Source organism: Arachis hypogaea, chromosome 8, assembly GCF_003086295.3.
Source record: "Arachis hypogaea cultivar Tifrunner chromosome 8, arahy.Tifrunner.gnm2.J5K5, whole genome shotgun sequence".
Classification (NCBI taxonomy): Eukaryota; Viridiplantae; Streptophyta; class Magnoliopsida; order Fabales; family Fabaceae; genus Arachis; species Arachis hypogaea.
Window position 1 is genome coordinate 683297 of NC_092043.1, and position 22726 is coordinate 706022.

Genomic DNA, 22726 nt, shown 5'->3' on the forward strand with positions numbered 1-22726 from the left:
TAATTTTTATTTCTTTCTAATTTGAAATTTAAAACAAATTAGAATTACCGTCAGTTATAGAATCAAAATAACGAGTAGACGGCAATTCCTCGATGCTCTCGATTTCTCTGAGAATCTCGTCGCTTCAACCCCGCCACGATCACTGACTAGCGTCTGCATCTGTTTCCACCGCCCTCTTGTCCGCACAGTCCACTGTGTAGCACTGCGTTCCATTCGTTTACAGGATATTTGCGCCGATGCAGCAACCCGAACCTCCAGCAAGGAAAGTGCGCAGCTGGTGTGCCTTCTTCCCGATGTCGACGTCACAAGACGAACGTGTTTCAAGTGTGCGTCCTCCTTCATGCACACCACCGAGCCGAAGTTCCTTAATCCAGTGCAATATGGTTGAACCGCTTGGTTGTGTTCCATTTGCCGTTGCAGAGAGTTTATCAAATCAACATGAAAACGTATTCGGTGATGTCGTCGTCGACGGTGAGAAGTCGAACAAGGTGATCAACTTACGATAAAAAACATTAATAATGGATGGTTATTTTTCAAATAATTTAGTTTTTAAATTGCAATGTAAATGGGGTGTTTAGTTTTATGGTTAATGTAATATTCAGATGTGATCGATGAGTTGTAATTCAACTAAATTTGTGATTGTTTTATATTGAACTGTATGATGAATTTGCATAAATTAATTAATCATTTCATGCTTGTAGGATTGTTTTTAAATGGTATGGTATCCTTATATGCAGGAAGCATATTTTATGCTTATATGTGTATATGATTGTATGCTTCCTGCATATTATATGGCATGCTTATATGCTAACCATCCTATTATATTCTTATTTGTCATTCTAATGGGCTTATATGCTTATATGAATGATGAAATTACAAAAATTAATTAGTTGGTATGCTTATATGAATGCATTATAATGTATGGTATGCATATATTCTTCCTACATGATGGTCATTGAATGAATTTAAAAAGCAACTATAAGGTGATGCAGGCACTGAAATCGAGGTGTGAATTAATGTGTATGGTAATTGTATTTACTGCATGGCAATCATGGAATGCTTATATGAGTGTTTTATAATGGCATGGTATCCTTATATGCTCCTTGCATATTTTGTAGTTATATGCTCATATGCTTCCTGCATATTATGTGGTATCCCTACATGCTTCCTGTAAGGTCTCATATCGGTTGGGGAAGATAATGAAGCATACCTTATAAGGGTGTGGATACCTCTCCCTAGCATGATGCGTTTTGATGAGTGAGTGTGGGGGGCTTCGGCTATCATCCCTATCGTCAAAGGCAAAATCGTGAGGCCTTGTGTGCCAAAGCAGACAATATCGTACTAGCGGGTGGTCTAGGCTGTTACAGATGGTATCAGAGTCAGAGCCCGGATCAATGTGCCAGCGAAGGCGCTGGGCTCCCTTAAGGGGTGGATTGTAAGGTCCCACATCGGTTGGGGAGGGGAACAAAGCATGTCTTATAAAGATGTGGATACCTCTCCCTAGTATGACGCATTTTGATGAGTGAGTGTGGGGGGTTTCGACTATCATCCCTATCATCAAAGGCAAAATCGTGAGGCCTTGTGTACCAAAGCAGACAATATCGTGCTAGCGGGTAGTCTTGGCTGTTACACTTCCTGCATATGATTTTATTTTTCATGCTAATGGGTTTATATGCTTATAAGTGTGTTGAATTTGCATAAATTCACTAATGATATGCTTATATGAGTGGGTTATAATGAATGGTGTGCTTATGTTCTTCCTGCATGTGTAGATAAGAATTTATGTATATAATTATACATGATGGTCATTGAATGAAAAAAGAAGCAACTAAAGAGTGATGCAGGCGCTTAAATAATAGCTAAAATAGAATAAATAATTCTATTACCCATCATTGTCATTTCCATGCAGTTGTTGTTAAGCTAAAATGGGTAGGATGATTACCATGATTTCTAACTGTTGTTGCGTTTTTTGTGCTTGTTTTTGAGGTTTTATTTACATGATATTTAATAAGAATTTTTTTTCTTTCGGTTACTGTGTTTCTTTCGGAATTGTAGGCCATGCAACTGTCGGATGTTACTGAGGTTGGAAGTGAAGAGATGGAGTTTGGTAACGTGGTTTTGGACTCTAGTTTAATTTTGTGTAGTCATAATTCGCATGTTTGATTTGATCATTAATGGTAATTATCTTTTTGTAATTAATCTAAATTGTAGTTATCGAATCATGGTTGCCTTAAAAAAGACGAGATACCAATAGTTGGAATGCGCTTTGCGCAGTTACAGATGCCAAGCTATCCACTGTAATCGCGACGGGTTCCGTGGGTCTCGTGTCAAAACACCAACGCGAAAGAACACGATTTCAACTGCTGGGTGCAAGGCAAGGATATATGTGAAGTTTGATAAGGACATGCAAGAGTGGGTTTTGATCAAGGTTGAGTTGAGGCACTCGCACCCATGTTCAGCGAGAAAGGCAGTGCACTACCATGACTATAGACAGCTGACCATGCATGCGAAGTGCGTATCGTGGATAATGATGAGGTTGGGATTCGACCAAACAAGACATTCCTAGCTTTGGCAAATGAGGCTGGTGGCCCGTCTAACCTGGGATTCTCAGAAAAAGATTTAAGAAACTATATAACATCAAGGCTCCGAACTAGCAACGTGAAAGCGGTGTCAGGGAGATGATGAACTACTTCATGAGAATGAAGGACATTAATCTGAACTTCTTTTACGTGATAAAGTTAGACGAGGAATGTAAATTTAGGAGTGCAGTATGGGTGGATGAAAGGTGTAGGGCATCGTATGAATACTACGGAGACGTCGTGTCAGTTGATAGCACCTACAGTATAAACAGGTATGAAGTAGTTAAGTTGGTGTTTTGTCCTTTATTTTTTTTTTTAAATTATATCCCATTGTGATTGGGATTTCTTATGTTTGGTTGTTTTTTCTGGTAGGCATGGATTACCATTTGTGTCATTCGTCGGGGTCAACTACCATGGTAAGTTGACCCTCCTCGGTTGTGCTTTGTTGGGGAATAAGGAAATCCTAAGTTTCGAGTGGGTTTTCAGCCAATGGATGAAGTGCATGGGAACTGCTCCACAGCGTATCATAACCAATCAATGTCAATCCATTTTTCGTGCAATCAGAAATGCATTTCCTGACACACGCCACCGGTAGTGCATCTGCCATATTACGAAGAAGTTAACACACAAGCTTGGGATTACCACCGGTACAGAGATTTGTATGATGACCTCAATGACATTGTGTGGAACTCTCGAATTGAGGAGTCATTTAAGGATAACTGGTCTGAATTTATAGATGAGTACAACTTACATAACAACACATGGCTATCAAGTCTGTTAGTGTATGATTACTTTACGCGCTTTAAATGACAATTATTAAATTATCTGGATTTTTCTGATTTGTAGTAATAAGTTTGCTGTAAGGTTTCTTTACTAAAATTGGGTTTCTTTATTTTCTTTAGACCTATATGATGACCAATGCATGTGGTCCCTATATACTTCAAAGGTGAATTTTGGGCTGCCATGAGGAGTATGCAAAGGAGTGAGAGCATGCACGCATTCTACGGTGGATTCTTACACAGTAAGACTAGCTTGGTTCAATTTGTTCACGAATATGACAATGATTAAGGAGCAGAGAAAATTTGAGGATGATGCTGCAGACTCAAGGGGGTTATCCCTTGTGCAATGAGCTCACCTATGGAGAGACAATTTCAGCAAGAGTACACTACCAGCATGTTTAAGGATGTTCTCTATAGTTGCTGAAGAGGGGCCATCGGTGTGCATGAAGGTGGAAGAGGAGAAATTAGTCAACGATACTATTCTCTGCGTTCCATACGATGTCCACTTTGACCATTCCACATAGGAGGTTCGTTGTGAGTGAAATCTTTTCGAGAGTTCAAGTGTGTTGTACTGTCACTGTCTTGCAGTTTTCCATTCGTATAGAGTGTACAAAGTACATACATGTTATGTTCTCCATCGATGGAGCAAGAAAATAAAGCACAAGCATACGTATGTCAAGAGTAGCCACGATGTTAGTCGGTCGGATGAGAGTCATGTTGCATTCAAGGGACTGTGTGCACACTTCTACAATGTTGATCAAGAGTTCGTCGATGACCACGACAAAATAGCATTGCTGCATACTGCTCTGGAAGAAACAAGGGCCAAGTTGGCTGTGCACCGTGCCAAGAAGAGGTCCGAGAGCGTGGCAAAGACCCACACTAGCATTAGATCACAGAGTTTGAATGTTGTTGGTGTCATCGACATCCAAGGCCCATCGAAGGTTACCACGAAAGGCCCACCAAAGAGTAAGAGGCTCGGCGTTGCCCTGGAGAAGTCTTTCAAGAATTCTGATCGGAGGAAAAACAAGAATGCATCCCCGGTACATGTTTGGATTAATCTCGACCTTGCATGTTTATTTGGTATAGTACTATGCAAGAAGATAACTGTTGGCTTTTTTTGTTGTGTTTAGCAGGTGATTCGTTCGGACGCATCTCAAGATGTAAACCTTGGTGCTGTTGTTGGCTGGAATGTTCCCAAACAAGCCGGTGGTTTCATGTCTTTGTTAAGCTCCTTCAACAAAAGTTAGAATAAGTTGGACAAGGTTGTGCTTGTGTTTATTTTTTCATCTCTGTGTTTATAGGGTTCAGATTGGTTTTAATTTATACAGTTCAGATTAGTTTTAAGGTTTGTAGGCAGCTGTTGCAAAAGTCCATATGTGATTAATTTCCAAAACCCATTTTTCTTTGGTGAGAATGAACCACTTTACATTATTAATTTCGTTTACACTGAATGCATAATGATTATAGATGATGGTTATTCTGTAATTTACGAGTTAGGTTAATAAATTTGTACTCAATTGCTCCATGCTATACTATATAGTTTTTTGGTGCGCAGCTGTTCATTCTAGATAGTGACTACATGGTTTTTTGTTTTTCAAATACTTTGGTTGTTCAATTTTGTATGTGATCAGATGTTCACTTTCACTTTGAACATGAATGGTTATCCTTGGGTGCTTGTATGTGCAACGATTGGTGGTTATGTTTTAGTTAACTATCATGGTTTCACAAGGTTATTTTACACGGTAATGTTAGCTGGTCATTTTAAAGGGTAATTATGTTGTTATTTTTACCAAGTTATACTGGATGTTCGTTACGTTATTATATCCATTAAGATGTTTAGTTTCTCAGTATTTGTGGATGGTTATTAATCACCTATTTCAACATATACTATCTGTAGTATGCATTCCAAAGGAATCACTGCATCTTGTCTCAACACCAGTGATTCCCTATGTCATATCTTAATATATTCAAGTCAAATTTAAAATACACAAGAGACATACATGTGATAACACATAACAAAATAGATGTTCGGTTCAATATGTGCAAAGATGGTTACTTTACTAAACAAGATGGATAAATCCGAGAATCTAAGTTGAAAATAAAATAAATCCTTTTAATGTAACCAAAAAATTTCTCCTGGAAACAAGTCCTTTTAATGTAACATAAATAAATAAATCCCCAGAAATCTAAGAAGAAAGTGAAACAAGTATAATATGGTAATTAAATTCACTGTAGCTAAACCTAAGTATGCTACTTCTTCCTCCCTTTGATCATCGTGCTAGGTGCAGTGAATCGTGATATAACTTCCCTTTTCTTGTTCCGTGGTTGATTGTGCCGAACAGGTTTAACCTTGTCCTTCAATAATGAAAGAACCTGGTGAACCAATGCATTGTGTGGCACACAGACAATGTCTAGCATAAACTCCATTCTGTATGATCTGAGTGAATTTTGTAAATAGATTTACCAGGTGAGTTAGTAGTAAGAACTGTTACAGTGATATTTGTTCAAATTGACGTGTGATATATGCCCAAAAGTTTATTGTAGTCACCTCGTCCCATTCATCAAGAGCACAGTCTTCGGTTCAACTTTCCATGAACTTAATAACGCAGATGCCACAATCAAAGCTACAGGCAAATAACATACTTTTGCAATCAGGATGATAAAAAATTTTAATATGGTATGCCCATGATGGAAATAAAACTAAAAAGCCTCAAAGCTGAGTTGTAATTTCATCTCACTTGTTCGGTTGCTTTGGAACCCTAGCGTAAGAACGAGATGGGCCGTATGTAGTCTGGACAAATGCAGGAATTTCAATTCTCACCCATGTCCTCAAACAGTCTCCCCTGGAAATCATGGAACGAAATAGTCGAACAACATGCTATTGAATTATATACTATAGCTGTATATTGTATAAAAGAAGTATAGTAGCTTACTACATATGCATCAAGTTTATCCCCTTTATCATCTTGTGGTGCAGAATGCAAACTGTCGATTATCATTAGGCGCTTTGCATTCACCTCAAATGCATATACCCACCAATGGCCCCTCCAACAATTAGGAATTAACCACTGCAGCAAATAGGACATAGGAATGAGTATGTCTCTTGGAAAAAAAAAAACTAGTCAACTCCCTCGAAGATGCAAGAATCAGAACATCCTCAAATCAGATGACAGTCACGACATAATTCTTAAAAAAGAAAAAAATTAACGATCCGGATGACTCAGGAAGCCTAAAGCAATTATTTACTAGGCCTAGGAGACCTACCCAACCCATTTCCAACAGCAAGGTATAGTACATTCAATCAACGTAATAACATGGCAAATCCAAAGAGCAAAATATGCAAATAAAAACAATCATATCAATAGTGGGTAACAGTGTGATAAACCACTATTTCATGGTTTATCTTGTACTCAATTGAGTGGTTTTTATCAACTCTTTACCCACTTATTCATACTATTTGCATGGTTTTACCTTTTCCTTCCGGATTTTGTGCTATGATTGAAAATCATGCTTTTTTGGGCTTTAAAATTTGCTATGTTTAATCCTCTCTTATTACCATTCGATGCCTTGATATGTGTGTTAAGTGTTTCAGGCTTTATAGGGCAGGAATGTCTTAAAGAATGGAGAGAAAGCGTGCAAAAATGGAAGGAACACAAGAAACCAAGGAGATGACCAGCGAACACCGACGCGGACGCATGGCTCACGCGACCGCGCGAAATAGTGAAAATTACAGCGACGCGTATGCGTGGATTGGATTTTGCAGAAACGACGCGAGTGCGTGCCTGGCGCGCACGCGTGAAGAGGAAAATCGTCAAACGACGCGTACGCGTGACATGCGCGATCTGCAGAATTAACAGAAAATGATGGGGGCAATTTCGGGCCGCGTTTTGACCCAGTTTTTTGCCCAGAAACACAGAATAAAGTCAGGGAACATGCAGAGACTCAAGAGAGACACAACATTCATATTCACAATTTTAGATTTAGATGTAGTTTTTTAGAGAGAGAGGCTCTCTCCTCTCTCTTAGGTTTTAGGATTTAGGATTTCTTTTAGGATTACAATTTCCACTTCTCAATTTCCAGGTTCAATGTTCCTTTTATGTATTTTCCCAATTTAATTTATGAACTTTCCCATGTTAGATTTGATTTCTTTTATTAATGCAATTTGAGATATTTCATATTTATGAATTTTATTTAGCTTTCTATATTCTTGCCTTTGGTTGAGTAATTAGACTCTTGAGTTATCAAACTCTTTTGTTGATTGATAATTGAGAGTTGCTAATTAACTTGAATTCCACTAACTCTAGTCTTTCTTTGGAAATTGACTAGGACTTGAGGATTCATATTGATTTATCCACTTGACTTACCTTCATAGTTAGAGGTTGACTAAGTGGGAGCAACAAGTAATTCTCATCACAATTAATAAGGATAACTATGATAGGACTTCTAATTTTCATACCTTGCCAAGAGTTTTCTTAGCTATTGATTTATTAATTCCAGCAATTTATTTCTCTTGTTCAAACCTTTCAAAAACCCAAAAATACTGTTTTCCATAACCAATAATAAATCATACCTCCCTGCAATTCTTTGAGAAGACGACCCGAGGTTTAAATACTTCGGTTATAAATTTTATTGGGTTTTGTTACTTGTGACAACCAAACTTTTGTACGAAAGGATTCTCTGTTGGTTTAGGAACTATACTTACAACGTGATTATATTTCTATGAAATTCTATACTAGCAAGAATCTAATCGTCACAGTGACCATCCGTTCCAACATTTTACACGTCGTATAATATATCGGAAGTTCAGAGTATTTAAAAAAGATTACAACTCACTCATTTTCTCTTTGCAGCTTCAAATTTGTTAAAGAACCTAGTATCCTCACCAAAGCTTCGACCAAGACCCACATAAATTGGTCTTGCACCGTCAATAAATTATACCAGATTATCATTTCGTGTGATTGATTCCTGCAAACCCACACATAGTAAGAATCCGTACAAAATCTGACACATTGTAATCAGTAGAGTGTAATTACCAATATGCCTGGACGCACGTAATAGAAATCTTGCTTGAATCTAGATGATTCTGTGTCATTGAAGGAGTAGCACATCTATTTAATGACCTACACAATTTATTCAGCAAGTGTAAACTTAACACTGATAGAAAGATAGGGAATTAAAACGCATGATTAAGTTCATATACTTACGCAGCTGTTGACCCAACTGCGGACTTTCAAGGTCCATAAGTACTTCCTTTGTAGTACCATATGTTTCCGGCCTTCATAGGATGCCAAATGTTGCTCTTTGTTCAAGGACGAGTTAAGTATCCATGCTCTGATTTGTTTCTCCTTAGTCTCCCCCTTCTTTATATTTCTTAGACTTGGATGAATTGAATGTATCGGAGACGGGGTTGGAGTCTTTTCAAACTGAGTTAAACCGAGTAAAAAGCTAGGTCTCCCTGGACTCGGTGTATGGTAGCATGATTTGTTTGGCATAACCGTTTGCAAGGGCTGCATGCTTATGGCCTTTGTTTGCCGTCCCTGTTCAACATTATTCAGCACTTGCTCAAATTCAGGTCACTGTATGATCGAGATGTCAAATTCGCTGCAAATGAATGCAATATGACGTTAGCTAAAATGACAAGTTATGCTTACCATAACGACTAATCACAAGACGGGTTAAGAAAAATAAAGAAGAGAAAGATACAGCAAGGTAAGCCACAAACAACTTACTTGTCAAAATCATACTCGGTGAATTGGACATGTGTCGCAGACGACGTATGTGGAGATGCATTCTTGTGGTCAGGGTTTTCTTCTTGAGCAACTTTATGATCATCCTTGACCATGGACTCTACTTGATTTACGTCCTATAGTAGAGACTGTTGTTGGAATAATCGTTGCCTTCTAGCAAGCGGCACGTTGTCTTCATCATCAGAGTCCGAGACTACCAAAGGTGCCCCCTTGCTTCTTGGGAAACTTTCTCCTGAAATTGCTTTTTTTGTGCCGCTTTTAGATCGACTTCTGCGGATAGGCAACTTTTTTCTCGTACTAGGCCTGCATTCCTGTGGTGTATATTAATAGATATCATCATTTGAATGATAAATACTCAAACTAGTCGTCATAGATATTGTCATTGGCGTGATAAAATTAACATCCATGATAATAACACAAGTAATTTTAATTAACCGAGCTCACCTTATGCGTATCGATATCTCTATGCTGAGATTTGGTCTTGCTCCTGGTAGATGGCGCCTGTTCGAGTCCTTATGCGGCCGTTTTCTTCCACTGTTCGACCTTGCCACACTGCTGGAATTACCCAAAAAATTTACAATTACATAACAAGAACCAGTCACACACATAATAAGAGGATGCATCAAAATTCTAATACAATTAAATCATAAATTAACTATCCAGTTTAGATCAAACCCAATTTGAGCAACTTAAATATGTTCGTTTACTTAACAAACACAAACCAAATAAAACTATAAGAGAAATAAAACACATCAAATGTATTTAAAGAAGCCTTCAACATAATAACTCCAACCCAGCATTCACGGTCATTGAAATCAATTTTTCCAATTTTTCTATTTAAACATCATCTATCAAAACCAACCATCCGATTACATACTGAAGTAACCATCCAATTAAATAAGCCCAAGATCTATGATAAAGACCAACCATCCAATCACATACTGAAGTAACGATCCAATTAAATAAGCACACGATCTATCATAAATAATAACCATCCAATACCCTACTAAAGCGACCATCCAAATGGCTAAAATTATTAATGTACTAAGTGGAGCAGCATAGCCGTCAATTACAACCACACCAATCATTAATGTAAACTATTTTCACACAATGCATCAAATTGGCAGCCACAGAAAGTAATTTTTTCATCCAGAAAAAGGCATCCGAATAAATAAATCATAAATTAGCTATCCAGTTCAGATTATAACCCAATTTGAGCATCTTAAATGCATTTGTTTACTTAACAAACACAAACCAAATAAAAACTGAAAAAAAAAATAAAACACATCAAATGTATTCAAGAAGCCTTCAACATAATAACATGAACCTAGCATTCACGGTCATTGAAATCAATTCTCCCAATTTTCCTGTATAAATATCATCTATCAAAACCAACCATCCGATTACATACTAAAGTAACCATCCAATTAAATAAGCGCAAGATCTATGATAAGGACCAACCATCCGATCATATAAGTAACGATCCAATTAAATAAGCACACGATCTATCATAATGAAAGCAGATCACCTCATCTGCATTATTATATCTTTGATGAGATGTAGTCTTGCCCTGGGTAGATGATGCTTGGTCAGCGTCCTTGCGGGGCCTTTTTACACCTTGCTTTTTCATTTACTGCTTTACTACTAGATGCTTTCTTCTGTTTTTTCTCCTTTCTTGAATTGTCGATGATGCAATCCTGTGTGTTCAATATGGGACAACAAACTTAGCAAAAATCAACGTGAACCTCCGACGGCATTTGTATTCAATTTGATTATAAAAATAAAATTATTAGAGATTGGACCTGTGAGATAATATGGTCCGCCTTCTTATCAAGTTCATTAGCGGTCCATTCATCAATCCAAGGCTCGGGTGCTTGACATGCATGTAACGGAGGGATCTATACACAAGTATTTTAAATATTAGGATTTACACCTTAAGACGTACATGTTTTTGAAAATTAGGAAACTTATTTGCGATACCAGTAACACGAACATGCACCCGCCGTATGTTTCTCGTTTCTCGTTTTGGAATTTTCTCATTGCATCTCGCAACCACTTTAATATCTGGTATGGCCAGTGAAATTTTCTTGGGTTCGAGATATCCAAAATCGGAGGGAGGTACCACAGAAAAATAGTCTGCTGGCTTGTGGGGCTAAGAAACATCTTCAAAACCACTAGGATAAAGTATCGTCTAAAGGTCATCCTTTGTTGCTCAGTCTCCATTGGACAGGCAAAGACAAAGTTCTGCAGTTGTGTTATAGTTTTCTTCTGGAACACTTTCTTAACAGATAAAATAGTGAACATTGTATACTTATCCTACTCCTGTAGCTGGGACCATGAGTGAAAAATAATAAATAAAAACATAATCAAATTTGGTCTGAATAAAACAGCAGAACATAATTATGCACCTCAAGCCCTTCAACCGTTTCTTTATATCCAGATAGCAGATATTCCCTTGTTAGAGTCTCCTCAGGACAATTTAGCGTATGGGGGTGAAAATCTGGTGGTCCAAGCCTGAGGAGAAAATTATTTAATTTTAATTACACAACAATAATAAAAGCTTTCAGGTAATGCTTTGGGTAAATAAACAAAAGCAATATAGAAAGATTTGAAAAATGTTGTGCATGCAAAATTAAAACTAAGAAAAACTTGCAAGACTAACCATCCAATACCCTACTAAAGCGACCATCCAAATGGCTTACAAAAATTATCAATGTACTAAGTGGAGCAGCACAACCATCAATTACAACCACACCAATCATCAATATAAACTATTTTCACACAATGCATCAACTTGGCAGCCCCAGAAAATAATTTTTTCATCCAGAAAAAGCCATGCAAATAAATAAATCATAAATTAGCTATACAATTCAGATCATAATCCGATTTGAGCATCTTGAATAAATTTGTTTACTTAACAAACATAAACCAAATAAAAACTAAAAGAAAAATAAAACACATCAAATGTATTCAAAAAAGCATTCAACATAATAACATCAAACTAGCATTCACGATCATTGAAATCAATTCTCTAAATTTTCCTTTATTAACATCATCTATTAAAACCAACCATCCGACTACATACTGAAGTAACCATCCAAGTAAATAAACTCAAAATATTGATAAATAACAATAATCCGACACCCTACTAAAGTAACCATCCAATAAGTATCAACCAAACATCAACAATGATCAGCTAGTTTACGTCACATTGCATGCAAAGGTCTGCACGGGGAGGGAAAAAAATTTAAAATTTTTCTGCTATATAAACAAGATTACCAAACTTTTTCGACCATTCCCACGCTAAAGTTAAATCAATTGCAACAATCTCAACCAACATCATATTCCACATGCTCCAGGATGCTAAAATTGCACCTAATACTTTCTCACCATGTAGAATCAATCATATCAGCAGCAAAATTTATCTATAGTACAACATGCAACAGCGATGACGAATCGTGAAATGAACAACTCAACCCACTTACCGTGGATGGTTAGCATATATAGTTCTGGTTATGATGTTTGTGGTGGTCCCGGTAAATGGTCCACGATTAGGAGGAAAAATTTCCAGGCTTGGATCCTCCGCTGTGACCAGTGCGACGAGGATGCTGGAGACCACAGCGTCCGAGCGAGGAGAATGGGTGTTGCTGCTCAATTCGGCGGTGACGGCTCACTGGGCTGCAGTTCGGGTTGGAGGCATTGCGCGTGGAGGCTGCGCTGCAATGATGGTGGGATGTGCAATGGCAACAGGGTGAAGGACTTGGGGCCAGCGAGAAAGGATGCTCGCGAAGAAGGGTTACCGTCCGGGATTGCAGGTTTCGGCGCACACGGCTAGGCGGCGTCCGGGTCTGTGAAGCGAATGTGAGGGGTTTTGGGGGGAGGCTAACCGTGAGAGCCAAAAGGGTTTGGGTTAATGGGGAAAATTAGAAATAAGGGTAAATTGGTGGTAGGGTAAATTAAAACTGAACAGGCCGTTAGAAATTAGGGTAAATTAAAGTTAATTTACTCTTTTAATTTGAATTGGACCAAATAAACAGCCAGTTATAGCCATTGTATACATTCTTCATTGTCTCCCTAGTATGACTCTTTAAAAAGAATTATTAGGCTTACTAGAAAATTCATTTTTTTGTGTAGATCACTATTTAAATTGGAAAATATTTATTTAATACTAAATATTTTAAATACTAAATTTAAATCATAAATCATAAATTTTAAATTTTAATAGTATAAAAATAAATTATTAGACCAAAATATTAATTAATATTAATAAAAAATATTGGTTCCTAAAATTTCTCTTATTTTAATGACTTTACTTGACGACCAGCTTGGTGTTAGTATATGATACATGAACCATGATTTTCAACGAAATTTGTTGATGAAAAATTTAGTTTTACAGTTGTTGCTTCATTTCACCCTTTGACGCATTATATGATCCATGAATCAGACAAGCAAAGAATCAAATTAAAAGAAGCAAAAAGCAAGTACCATATAATGTATTATTTATTTCATCATTAGATGAGACAACAGTGTATTAGTACATATATATATATATATATATATATATATATATATATATATAAAGAATTTCCTGTAGCTACCATATAGTATTCATCTCTACTTGGTGGTAAAAAAAGCATCCGTATTCTTTTTGATCTCTTATCAATTTCATAAAATGGACTTTCTATAGACCCCCAACGACCAATTCTCCCATGAATAGCTAGAGATCCAATAAGTCCAACATTGATTCCTTCAGACGTATCAATTGGACAAATGCGTCCATAATGACTAGGATGGATATCTCGTATCCGAAAACTAGCAGTTCACCCCGTCACCCCTCCGGGGCCCAAATAACTCAATTTTCTACCATGAACTATTTGGGTCAATGGATTGGTTCGATCCAGAACTTGAGATAATGGATGTAATCCAAAAAAAGATTCAAAAGTAGTTGTTGGTGGAGTTGAAGTCACCAAATTCTGAGGAGTCGGTATCAATTTAAGTCTAATTGCTCCACATATAGTTCCTCTAACCATATTTTCTAAACGAACCAGAGCCAATCCGAATTGATCTTGTAAGAGATCTGCTACGGAACGAATACGTTTATTTTTCAAATGATTCATATCATCAAGTGTACCCATTCCAAATTTCATTCCAATCAAATGATCGGCAGCTGCCAATATATCTCGTGGTAACAAAAATGTATTGTTCTGAGGTATATCAAGATTCAATCTTCGATTCAGATTTCGTCGACCAATCCTTCCTAATTCACATCGTTGGTGAAAATTTTTTTTTGTAATTCCTTGCACAAAGATTCAGAAAATACAGGATCTCCGCCTACACAAGCAAATTGTTGATAAAACTCCAAAATGGCGTTTTCTTTTGACCCAATTTTTTTTTCCTTATCATTCAAGAAAGACAAGAAGAGTTCGGGATAGCAAACATTCTCTAGAATTTCGTTTAAATTCAAACCCATAGCTGATAGTAGAACTAGAATAGATATTTTCTGTTTCCTACTGACACGAGCCCATATCTTTGCTTTTCTATCAATCTCTAGTTCTAATCTCCCTCCCCAATCCGATATTATAGTGCCAGTATAGACCAAAATCCCGTTATGGTCCAATTCTGACCGATAATAGATACCAGGGCTTTCCAATATTTGATTGATTACAATTCTATAAATTCCATTTACTATAGAAGTTCCCAAGGAGTTCATTAGAGGAATATTTCCAATAAAAATTGTTTGTTCTTGGATATCCTTATTGTTTTTCCAAATTAATCCCGCAGATACATATAATTCAGAGGAATATGTAAGTGATTCATATACAGCATCTTTTTCTTTTATCAAGGGTTCTACCAATTGGTATGTTTCCGCAAATAATTGAAATTCGATTTCTTGATCCGGATCTTCCATTTTTGGAAACTTATAAAGTTCTTCTCTTAAGCCCCGATCAATGAACCTACAAAACCCTTCAAATTGTATCTGATTCAATCCCGGTATTGTAGACATTCCCGCATTTTCACCCCCAATCATTTTTTATTTTCCCCTTGTATTTTTTAGAAAATGTCCCATCATTTGCTGTCTCATTATTCATCGAATAACATGAATAAAATTAGCAATAATGGAATTGTTGTTGCTTTTACCGAATCACATGAAATTTTTTTACCAACCCCGTATAGGAAATACCTGTTAGGAAGAAACAAAAAAGGTGGGAATCGAATTTAATACTCAAATTTGAATTTGCAACAAAACAAACGGATAGAATCCAAATGGAAAGGAATTGAAACGATCCAACTCGACTTCTTGGTTTTTTTAGAATATCCAAAAAATGGATTCCATTTATAACATAAGAACATTATTATGTTATGATATTACATATTTCAATTCGATTTGGATACCGGGAAAAAAATCGACTCGGGATTTGTTCGGCTCGATAAAAACCTAATCTAATAATCCTAAACAATATAATATAGAACAATATAATAGAAATCATAGAATTCATTTTAGAATACTTAATCCCTCCCTTTTCAATTTTTTTTTCCAAATTCAAAATTATCAAAATTATATATATAGATTTCTATTATATTAATAGGGAGAATTCGAATTTACAAAGGTGGGAGAGTTTACACACCACCCCTTCTTATTTGAGAATACAATTGGAATACGTAATAAAGCTAGTATATTTATTAAACCTGCACAAATCTAACTTCCGTTGCTATAGCTAGCCATATATCTAGTATCCAGATTAGATACATGTCTCTTCCTTTTATAGCAGTCCTATTTATTCGGTACAGAGCATGTCGTAGTCAATTTTTCAATTTCTATTGAATTTATTTTTTCAAGGAAAACTTCTTTCAATTATGGAAGCACGAGAATATTATTTCAAATTCTGGTATATACGTATCATATGCGGAATACGGATATGATACCCGATAGATATTATCTCTGTAACAATTTCTAGTTATATTCTAGGGTTTACATATACTGACAGTTACTGTTATAATTAAAATGGAGAAGGTTTTTTGAATAAAAAAAGCAATATTGATAAATTTTGTATCAAATTGCATTTTTTTTTATCTCATAACGACAAAACCATCTTCTCATTTCGATTTCAAGAATTGTTCAGGAATTGTATAGTTAACGGTTCCGTTTTGTCCTTCCATTATTGCGTTTGTCGATCAAAGTGCATATCTCTTTTTCAATAAAAAAAGGGTATTCTCATATATATATCGTTTTGGCGGCATGGCCGAGCGGTAAGGCGGGGGACTGCAAATCCTTTTTCCCCAGTTCAAATCCGGGTGTCGCCTGATCGACAAGAGAATTGAATTTTGACCTTTTAATTAAAAAAATGAGAGGAAAAACGAATTTATCTGTAATGTTTTCCGACTCTACTAGAAATCTGATCAAAACTTGTTTGATGTTCTAATAGAATTTATTGAATTGTTTCGTGTTAATATAATAGTTTTAGTGCAGAATCGAATCCCCCTTTGACTCTGTACCAGCGATTTAAATAAATATATATAGTTATTATAGTTTCTAGTATTCTCAGTGATTAGATTAATACAAAAAAAAACAACAAGAATTAGTGAACAATAGTAAAATAATTCCTTCATAGTGATATTTTTTATAGAGATAGGAGAAAAATTCACATGGATATAGTAAATCTTGCTTGGGCTGCTTTAATGGTAGTTTTCACATTTTCCCTTTCTCTCGTAGTATGGGGAAGAAGTGGACTTTAAAGGTACGACTAATTGGGGTGGGGGATCCAACTGTATCAATTGTTTTCTAGCTGGGTTATTAAATTTTTCTATTGAATATTTTTCATTTCCTTTTAATTAATACCATACCAATTCCTTTAATTCAAATATATCCGCATTTCGGAAGTCTATTTTATTTGAGTGGTGTAATGTATTCTATGCATACTAAATACAAAATACTCTGTCAATCACCCAAATAGTGAAATTATTACCTTATTCTTGTTAAGGGGATGAAAAAAAGATAGGAAATTTTTTCCTATTCCAACCTAATTCTTCCTAAGATTTCTATTTAGATGACCTGGCTCTTACCAAAGTTATATATCGAAAATGAGTAACCGCGGAACCCCCTTTAACACCCCTTTTCCCTTTTTTCCCCTCTTTTCAAAGTTGGATTTCTAAGTTCTTTATTGAACTCATTTATTTGCAATCATGGTTAAAATGTAAAAAAGATTGGGGTTGACTACCAATCTTTTCAAAATACAGAAAAAGCTTCTCGTAGAAACTACCGATCATTTGTTAACTATTACAACTATTCCAACTATTTAATCAATTACTTCTTGGAAATGCTAAAAGTATTACTCAATTTTTTTATATGATACCGGGCCGGGATTGATATTAAGAATCAGAAACCCATAAATTTGAATAGCAAAAATAAGAGTTGCTTTTGGATTATTACATATATATTTTAGTGGAACCAATACAAAAAATGGATGAAATAAAGAAAAAATTGGAGCTACTATGTACATTAGATATAATGATGTAATGGAATTGAAATTCGATATATATAAGTCTATATATAAGAAGGTCGATCTGAATATTTAGATACATATCATATTGTAGATTGATCCATATTATATTATAGAGTAAAACTTTTTGCACTACAATTATAGAATAGATAATATAGATAATATGGTAGAAAGAAATCAAATTGATTTCTTTCTACCATATTATCTATCCAGATTTTATAGAATTCTGTTGCTTCTAGTCCGATTATTTCATTTATTAAATCTTAAGCAAAAATAGAATCTTTTTTTTCATTCACTGTAATGACATGAATTAAGAAATGAAATCATGTTTTAAGTCAAATTAGTCACTTTGACTTACCGTCTTTACATAAATTATAAGTAAAAAGGCAGTGGGAACTAGAATGAACAGTGCAGTAGCAATAAATGCCAGAATATTTACTTCCATAATCTCTATGCTTTTTTTCTTTTATTTCCAATAAATAACTTGGGATCTAATCCCATAGAGATGGTAAATCTTTCGTCAGCAAATTCAATGGTCTAAATCACATCTCGATGATATCAAATAGAACCAATATAATATCATGAATAACAATATCTAAGCTAAGCTATCAAATCGATTCATCGTCGAGAATGGAATAGTATAACATAGGAAGATCTTTTATCCATACCAAATTCAAAAAATGTCGTTTCTAATGCAATCAAAAATTCTTTTTTTTTTTAACTTTTGAATTTCAAATTAGATAAGGGTTCCCACGAAGCAAAAAAGAGGGGATCCCTCTTAGGAATGATATTTTTTTGTTATTAGGATTCCCTTTCACATACAAATTGGTGTCTTTTTTTGGATTTTTATTCATTCGGGACTGACGGGGCTCGAACCCGCAGCTTCCGCCTTGACAGGGCGGTGCTCTGACCAATTGAACTACAATCCCAGGAAAGGGGCGTACAGCATAGAAATTCTTATGCTTTCATTCAAACCTTTTGTTTTTATTATTTTAGATTATAGAATCGTTTGCTTTAATTAACTGACAGAGACGTATCATATATCCATTATTTTTATTATTATTCAATTATATAAATAGATATATTTATTGAATTGATATATCAATACGCACTTTAGAGATCGACATGGATTACTTGTAATCCCTTCATTCATTATTGCCAAATCAATTGAAAAATGAATCCATCAATACAAAAGAAATTAAATAAAGAAAGAGTCTTTTTTTTTATCTTTTTTTTATTTAATCGTTTTTTATATTATACTTAGAGATCCTAATAAGGATCTAGATCATTAACAAGATTTGAATTTTATATGTATATATGGTCCGTAAAAAAAGATCCCTAAAGATTTATCACATTTTATTTTCTCCCATATCTGAGCATATCGGCCATTTCCGGAGAACAACAAATGGTTATATCTTTTTATGGTGGATCGGCAAATTATTGGGCCGAGCTGGATTTGAACCAGCGTAGACATATTGCCAACGAATTTACAGTCCGTCCCCATTAACCACTCGGGCATCGACCCAGGAAGAATCAATTTGATTCTTTTTAGATGATCCATGATCAACTTCCTTTCGTAGTACCCTACCCCCAGGGGAAGTCGAATCCCCGTTGCCTCCTTGAAAGAGAGATGTCCTGGACCACTAGACGATGGGGGCCCACTTTCCCGACCGCCGTTATGCTATGTTCTTAGTATAAACAGTTTTTTTTTAATTGTCAATAGATTGGAATGATATGATTCGCTCAGAAGGATCTCCCCCCCCCCTTTTTTTCAAAACTCCATACCATATATTTGGGGAGTTCATCATCACGATTTCTAAATTGTTCATTCCAATCGCCAATCTATAATTCCAAAAAAAGTAGGATCTTTCGTGGAGTGGTTGGTTTGCTAGAAAAGGCGTAGCGTGGGTTAAAACTTCATTTCTTTTATTCATTTTATAAAAATAAATATATCTCTGTCTCATCCTAAGCCGGAAAAACCACGAATAAATATGGAAATCGGGGTAAAAGGATATGGATCAACAAGTTATTTTTTTTTTTCAATAAGAATCGGTTCAAGAGCAGGAAAATTGGAATCCATTTTGCAACGATTCAATAAAATATTTATTTGAATTGGTGGGTACATGTATCAATACCCAATACAATAAATTTCGTTATGATGAGGATAACCAGAATTCGAATCGCTTTTGAATTTATTTCAAATTCCATTGATATGATAACATCGATATCATATCATTCAAAATCAAATCTAATATCAATAAACTTTTTTATTAACTATATGTTTTTTCACTAGGTAAATCGAATTTTTTGTCCTTTAATGAGTCGATATGTAGATAATAGATATATCTATGTGCATATATTCTAACGGATATTCTAATATTATCTATATTAAGAAGTATATTCAGTAACAAATATCTGTACTAGACTCATATTGGCTTATTGCTGAATAAGGAATTGAATCAAGCGGAGCCCTTTTAACTCAGTGGTAGAGTAACGCCATGGTAAGGCGTAAGTCATCGGTTCAAATCCGATAAGGGACTTTGAGCCCGACCCTTTTTCATTCTCATAAAACAAAACCTCAGCAGTAGTATTGGTCTTTTGTAGTTTTCGTATTTGAATGCAGAATAGAGATATTGTTGTTGTTCTTTTTTCGAAAAAAAAAAAACTAAGAGTCTAATTTCAGTAGAAAATAGAATTCTGAATTGTAATAAACTATTGTTATCATTCTAATGAATGATAATCAAATTTTAGTAAACAATTTCTACTTAGTCTATTTAGTACTTAGTCTATTTATAAAGTAGAACATTTTTATCAGTCTCTTTTTTTTATTTAATGAATAATGATATCTTCTTTATTTATATATATATATATATATATATATATGTATATATATGGCACCTTTCTGTAATGTATGTGGACTCTGCATCAACAATCAATATAATAATACATATTGATCATCAAAGGAAGAAGATAAACAAAAGACAGGGAATGTCCCATACTGAATAATAATAATATATATATATATATATAAGAGATCACATATATACCACCCCCTCAAAACATGGTTTAATTTCCAAACAGAATATAACTGTTTACATATGTTATAGCTCAACGTTTTTTCTTTAATTTGTTGTCTCTAATCTTCTAGGTAACCAACTAAATCGTCTAATCGTGCTGCTTCAGGGTTCTCCTCTATCTCATGTTCAGCTGGTGGTGCCCCGAATGACAAATCATCTTCTACTACAACAGGTGTAACAGTTGGTGGTGCCTTAGTGGGAGCAACCACTGGAGATGAAGAAGGAGAAGAAGAAGAAGAAGAAGAAGAAGGCGTCGGTGCTTCTCTTGGTGTAGGTGCATATGCTGGTGAACGTGTTGGTGCAGATATTGGTGCCTGTCTTGGTGAGTATGATGGTGGATATGATGGTGATAGACGCCTAGGTAAACTGAATGGGGAAGGTGCCTGTGATGGAGAATATTCATCGTCGTCTTCTGTTATATCTGAATCTGATGGTTCAGATTCCGGAGCAAATGGTGAAAGTGCTGGTGATGGTGATGGTGATGGTGAGGGTGAGGGTGAGGGTGAGGGTGAGGTTGAGGCTAGTGCAGGAGCAGCAGCAGAAGGAGAAGGAGAAGGAGAAGGAGAAGAAGAAGGTGTAGAATTATCACCATCTTCATCACCGCTCGTCTCATCTGCTGCAGGTTCTTCAGCTGCATCTTCAACTGATGAAGGTGATGGTGATGGTGCTTTGGAAGGATTTCCAGCTTTCCCGCCACTACGCCCATTCAATATAATAACCACCAATCAGCTTTTTTTATTTTAAATTTTAAGAATTATAAAAATAATTTTATAATAAAAAAATTAATTAATATTAAACAATCAAAAATTAATTTCTCGTATATAATTAAAACTTAAAATTTCACATAATTTTTGTTATTTATAAATAAATATATTATATATGAAAAAATACTATTTTTATTAATGATATTATAAATAGTTAAATATTCAATTAAAATATATTAAACTATCAAATAATTTATAATATTATTTTTATATAATAATATTTTTATATGAATAATTATTATAAAATAAAATTAATCATCAAATTATTTACTTGTATAATATAAAATATATATATTAAAACATAAAATATATATTAAAAATGAGCAATGTTAGGGACCAGCAATTTTTGTGATTGTTAGCCATCAACTAGCCATTAATGATGATTTGATGGTGTGAGATTGGTGTGAGATTTCATCCAATGCCTCACCTTTTTCTGCTGGTTACATGCTGGCCAAAATTCAATAAAACTGCTGGCCCCTAGACTTTTCCGTTAAAAATATATAAAATAATATATATTTATATATTAATATATTATAACTAATTTGATAATTATTTTTTAATACAAAAATATTTTTTATAAATTTAAATGATTATTCAAAAAAAATTATTTAAAATAATTTAATATATTTCATTAAGTTAATATAAGGTCATAATAGTAATTTAATTTCTCAAATTATTCTTATTAAAAAAAATAAAATGAAAGGATATTGAAAATCTTACATGGCTGATTGCTGAGAAACCCAGTCAGACATGGATGGTGGTACAGGTACTCCGCCGAAACCATGAGAAGCCATGAGATCTTTGGCAGCTGAAGCTCCATCAGCGCCACTGGAAGCGGCGACATTGGCGGCCGCACTGGCAGCATCGGAGACACTGGTACCGGAAGCTTCCAAAGCCTTCTTAGCCTGGTCAAGAGTGTCTTGTGATAAACCACCACCGCCGCCTAAGAAACTCGTCCATGACGATGAATCAAAACTCTGACCCAAAGCTGTACGGAATGGCGTTGCCAGAACCAATGAAAATAACAAAACATACGCTAACTTTTCCATTTTCTCCGATTATAATTCCTTCTTCCCTTGCCGGAACCAAAGCAAGGATTTCCAAGAACCACGCCCCGAGAGGATTTTGCAGACAAACAAGGTGCGCCTTTATTCCATTGAATCTTAGCTCTTTTTATATATACCCTTTTTCCGCCATCATGCGCTTTCTGCTTCACACAATTAAATGTACGTTAAGCTAATCATCATCCGATTCTTACGTTCATATTTTTTCTTCAATGGTC

General features: G+C 35.2%; 1 protein-coding gene and 3 non-coding genes across 4 annotated transcripts; 1 reads left to right on the top strand and 3 right to left on the bottom strand.

The window, feature by feature from the left end:
• Positions 1-16336: 16336 nt before the first annotated feature.
• On the top strand, positions 16337-16407 carry TRNAC-GCA (transfer RNA cysteine (anticodon GCA)). The gene has a single exon. It is a non-coding gene; the product is annotated as a tRNA-Cys (tRNA).
• Positions 16408-18458: 2051 nt separating this feature from the next.
• Positions 18459-18532, bottom strand: TRNAD-GUC (transfer RNA aspartic acid (anticodon GUC)). The gene has a single exon. It is a non-coding gene; the product is annotated as a tRNA-Asp (tRNA).
• Positions 18533-19044: 512 nt separating this feature from the next.
• Positions 19045-19128, bottom strand: TRNAY-GUA (transfer RNA tyrosine (anticodon GUA)). Its single transcript has one exon. It is a non-coding gene; the product is annotated as a tRNA-Tyr (tRNA).
• A 1466-nt stretch (positions 19129-20594) lies between these two features.
• LOC112705549 (uncharacterized) lies at positions 20595-22604 on the bottom strand. Its single transcript, XM_025756391.3, has 2 exons — positions 22165-22604; positions 20595-21376 (listed from the first exon to the last, which is right to left on the bottom strand). Exons 1-2 carry the CDS (start codon positions 22491-22493, stop codon positions 20740-20742), a joined length of 966 nt encoding a protein of 321 aa, XP_025612176.1. The 5' UTR covers positions 22494-22604; the 3' UTR covers positions 20595-20739.
• Positions 22605-22726: the final 122 nt, after the last annotated feature.

Excerpts from the sequence above, each read along its gene's own strand:
- LOC112705549 (XM_025756391.3), bottom strand. The coding sequence starts at position 22,493 with ATGGAAAAGTTAGCGTATGTTTTGTTATTTTCATTGGTTCTGGCAACG. Across the intron at positions 21,377-22,164 it reads GTTTCTCAGCAATCAGCCAT|TGGCGGGAAAGCTGGAAATC; the intron begins GTAAGATTTTCA and ends GAATGGGCGTAG.